The following is a 3,933-nucleotide window of genomic DNA, read 5'->3' on the forward strand; positions in this document are numbered from 1 at the left end:
TAAAATGCTTAATGCATGTCAATTGAGAGCTACTTGTGAGGAAACAGAGCATTGTGTTTCAGGATGTGTAAACTACCAGATATTTCTTGAAAAGGCTCAGGCTTAAGTTCTTAATTCACGATTGATTGTACAAGACAGAATAATGGGCAAGTAGAACAAATCAGCTGGAATAAAGGCTGAGTAGGCATCGCTTATGGCTGTGTAAATGACAGTATGATATCACAGCTGGCATGAGACCAGTCTTTTGAAAACACCCAGGGGAAGAAGGTTCCACTGTAGTCTCTAAATAATCAAGCATAATTGAATAGCTTTGAATCATGTAACCTGGCATACGAAGTAAATGTATTAATTTTTTAAAGCTCCAATATGAGTGAATTATGCCTCGGTCCTTTAAGAAACTTTAAAGCTTTTTGCCTATGCAATTTCAGTGCCCATATCATTGAGTCATGTGAATGATCTACTACTGTACCCTATCTCTCTTCTGGGCTTCCAATCTGTAGCATCACTGCATTTTGCTGAGTCACAGCTTATAAAATACAAATTCTTATTCTATTAGGTTGAAGCTCCAATAAGATATTTCAGCTAGTAAAATAGTGTAGTCCAAGCATGCAATTGAAATCAAACATCTCTGTATAAAAGTATATTCCTATCATGCAAATGATATAGAAAAGAAATTTATTCATATTGGCCACAGAAGTAAACTTAAACTCCAGTGTATAAATTACAGCTGTTGCAACACGTGGAGCCATATTCAATGCCCCACTGCAAAATCCTATAATACACCGTCACATATAAAGAAAAAGGAAAACTTCTAAGCACCAAATGATCCAATGTCTGAATTTCAAATACTCAAGAAATATAATTCATCTCATCAACACAAGTGAAAGTGCTACATTATAGCATTTAACTACCATGTTAAAATCATTTCTCATTAAAAAAGTTTAAGATGTTGCTTTCTATGTAAAGTGTAAATCATTCAGCTATGGCAGGTGTTAGAAGAGAAGCTACTTCTATTGTAAAACTCTACGATTGTAGAGTTAAGTAACTATGTCAAATTTATTTCCCTTAAGAAGTTGATGCCTGCTTTTCTTTAGAAACCTTTCAAATCTAGATGGAGTCGAATGCGAAACTGCTCCTACTGAGGAGCTTTAAGAAGAAGACCAAATGCCAATGATAGAGTGCAGAGCATCAACCCCAAGATGGCCAAAAAGTTGAATTTCCTGAAAACATTAAAGAGCAGAGAATTCAAAAGGCTTGCAATCTCAAGGCTATATAGCTGTTATATTAGAGTTTATACAAATTTAGCTGACACATGGTTGTTGACACATACCCATAAGTCAATCTATTCTGAGGTTCACCAGTTGAATAGCCTGTGAAATAGGAATATCGTGCTAGGCAATAAAAGACGCCAAGAATGGATGAGACAACAGGGTACTGCAATTGGCAATACACAAAGGCAATCTACAGTTATAATAAAGATGCAATCATGCAAATAAAGTTCTTTACAGTTATAAAAAAGATGCAATCATGCAAATAAAGTTCTTTCAAAATATCATGCTATCCAAATGACTAAAGCATGGGGAGTTCTATATTTTATTACTCAATAGATTAATGGAGCAACTTCTAGACATCCACCTTATTAAAGTTTGAACTTAAACACACCCAACAGAGCGATAACAATGTTTCCCCCAAGTCACACTTACCCCAAAATAGCAAAATCAAATCATGAATATAATAAATGAAAATCAACAGCCATTGCCCTTAATCAAAGGAAAACTAAAGAAAACAAGATTTATCAATTTCAAGGAGATCCCCATTCAGCCTTACTCTCTAGTTTTTCAAAGAATAATATGAACAATACATTGATACAGCACCTGTAAACCACCCAAAATGAGAAGCAGGAAGAACACTGGCATCATTTCCAGAGAATTCTGATGTCCTCGCTGAACCATACAACTAATATTTGGTCAAAAGGCAATAGGGATAAAAGACAAGCTATAGGGAAAACAAGCATGAAAATTAAAGGAAAAATAAACAAGCAATTCTCCTGAGACAATCTTATTTCTTGTGAAATATAAAGACTAACCTGGACGCAGTTAAATTTTTTGGCATCTTTATTCTCACTTTCAATTGCATACAAGGTTGGATATGGAACGTTATACCTGCAAACAGGGGAGAATTTAAGGCCCATTTATGGTAGTATTCATCTGTCAATCAATTGCATAAATTCTGCCCGAGTGAAATCCAAAAAGAACATCACACAAGATCTCAACTTAAATATTTTCTGAAAAGAAAAATAAATAAGATCCCACATAATAATTCTCCACTCTTATCGTGGCTACCAAATTTTGCATGAGTAATACTACTTTTTAAAATAATCTTTAGCATTTCAAAACCAGGGTAATCCTCAACCAGTTTCATTCAATGAAGATCTATAATATAAGTCTTCAAAACCTAATTGTTTGCAAAAAAAAAAACTGTATAGATAAATGGTCCAGGTATTTGAAAATTATATAGAGGAACTGAAATATCTTCAAAAATTACCTCCTTAGAAGTCTTTACTAAAATATAGACACATGATCTAGGTATTTGTATGCCAAAAAAAAGCTTTGAAAATGTTTTGTGTACCTTTTCCTGGCCTTTCCAACCTGTATAGCCATCCAGAAATTGAAAAAAACGTATGCCAGAGCACTAAGGACTACCCATCCAAATGCAGGAGGTAAATCGACTGCCATTCTGCCTCTGTTTGAAATCCACAGGCATTTAATGAGACAGTTCCTGACCTAGGACATTTTTATATAAAACTCACAAAATTTTGACAAAACCCAGGCACATTGAGAGAACCCCGAATTGAATCCGGATACGCCTAACAACATTAATACAAAAAATATTCTAGAATTACAGTCTCATTATCATCAGGACAAATCATCTCACCAAAACTAACATCTAACGCATACCCAATAAATGTTTACCAGAAACCTAATGCTCAAAACTTTTTTTGTGCTATGAAGGATGCTGCAGAGGCATGAAAATTATTTGACAGTAAGCAATGCATACAAGTAGAAGATTGGCATTTGAGAATACCTTCCTTCGACTCTGAAAAAGCGAAACCTTGTTCCAAATCAGGACTTGAAACTGTGATTACTAGGAGTTACTAGAAAGGTCAGCGGATAAATTTCGTGCGTCCCACGCCCACCGACATATTCAGTTGTGGCAACGTTTAATTTTCTTTATTATTATTAATTCGTTATAAATTTCGGTCTTCCCACTCTTTTGACTTTGTATTTTAATAAAAGATATTCTCTTTTATAATTAATAACACCTAAGTGTCATGTGGCTCATATTTGTTTTTTCTAAAGTCAAGAAACAAATTTTATAGCTATAAATATTTTGAAAATGAATTATCTTAAATTTGGTTGACTAAAGATTTGAGCTCTTAAAAGCAAATAAATTGGAAATGTTGCATTGTGATTGATATTCGTTATGAAGTTAATTTATATGTCAAAGGTGTTTCTATATGAAGTGGACGGTCGGTTTTGATTGAAAATTACATAGAAGGGTGTAAGATGATTGAAATTATTTGTATTGTTAATTTTTTATTATTTTTAAATTCATGAATTTTTATTTTGATAGGGATTCGTAAAAGATTTATACTATCTTATAGAGAATGTTCAACAATAGAAATCTTGATCGTTGATTTCATTAGTTGTTTTCTTTTATGTCTATCGTGATCATTAATGGAAATTATTGATGTTGGTCATGACCTTGAGCATTTTGTGCGTTACAATTAAAAGATTTTTTTTTTCAAATACTAAATATGATGGATTTACATTTTCATAAAAAGTTTAGAGAAAAGTGAAAGTGTAATAAAGAGTTTTTGGTTTTTTATTTAATAAATAAATGTATTATATTAAAATATATAATTATTATATT

General features: G+C 32.7%; 1 protein-coding gene across 3 annotated transcripts; it reads right to left on the reverse strand.

The window, feature by feature from the left end:
- Nucleotides 1-663: 663 nt before the first annotated feature.
- On the reverse strand, nt 664-3,240 carry LOC131036118 (uncharacterized). 3 transcript variants are annotated; one of them, XM_057968276.1, is made up of 6 exons: nt 3,085-3,240; nt 2,629-2,742; nt 2,087-2,162; nt 1,875-1,943; nt 1,331-1,434; nt 664-1,220 (listed from the first exon to the last, which is right to left on the reverse strand). In XM_057968276.1, exons 2-6 carry the CDS (start codon nt 2,733-2,735, stop codon nt 1,136-1,138), a joined length of 441 nt encoding a protein of 146 aa, XP_057824259.1. In that variant the 5' UTR covers nt 2,736-2,742; nt 3,085-3,240; the 3' UTR covers nt 664-1,135. The 3 variants fall into 3 exon arrangements, with proteins under 3 accessions (XP_057824259.1, XP_057825606.1, XP_057824918.1); XM_057969623.2 differs by having other exon boundaries at nt 2,973-3,191; XM_057968935.2 differs by having other exon boundaries at nt 2,958-3,098.
- Nucleotides 3,241-3,933: the final 693 nt, after the last annotated feature.

The sequence above is a fragment of the Cryptomeria japonica genome, chromosome 3 (genome assembly GCF_030272615.1).
Source record: "Cryptomeria japonica chromosome 3, Sugi_1.0, whole genome shotgun sequence".
In the NCBI taxonomy this organism is placed as follows: domain Eukaryota; kingdom Viridiplantae; phylum Streptophyta; class Pinopsida; order Cupressales; family Cupressaceae; genus Cryptomeria; species Cryptomeria japonica.

Excerpts from the sequence above, each read along its gene's own strand:
- LOC131036118 (XM_057968276.1), bottom strand. The coding sequence starts at position 2,735 with ATGGCAGTCGATTTACCTCCTGCATTTGGATGGGTAGTCCTTAGTGCT. Across the intron at positions 2,163-2,628 it reads GTTGGAAAGGCCAGGAAAAG|GTATAACGTTCCATATCCAA; the intron begins GTACACAAAACA and ends CCCTGTTTGCAG. Across the intron at positions 1,221-1,330 it reads CAGAATAGATTGACTTATGG|GAAATTCAACTTTTTGGCCA; the intron begins GTATGTGTCAAC and ends TAATGTTTTCAG.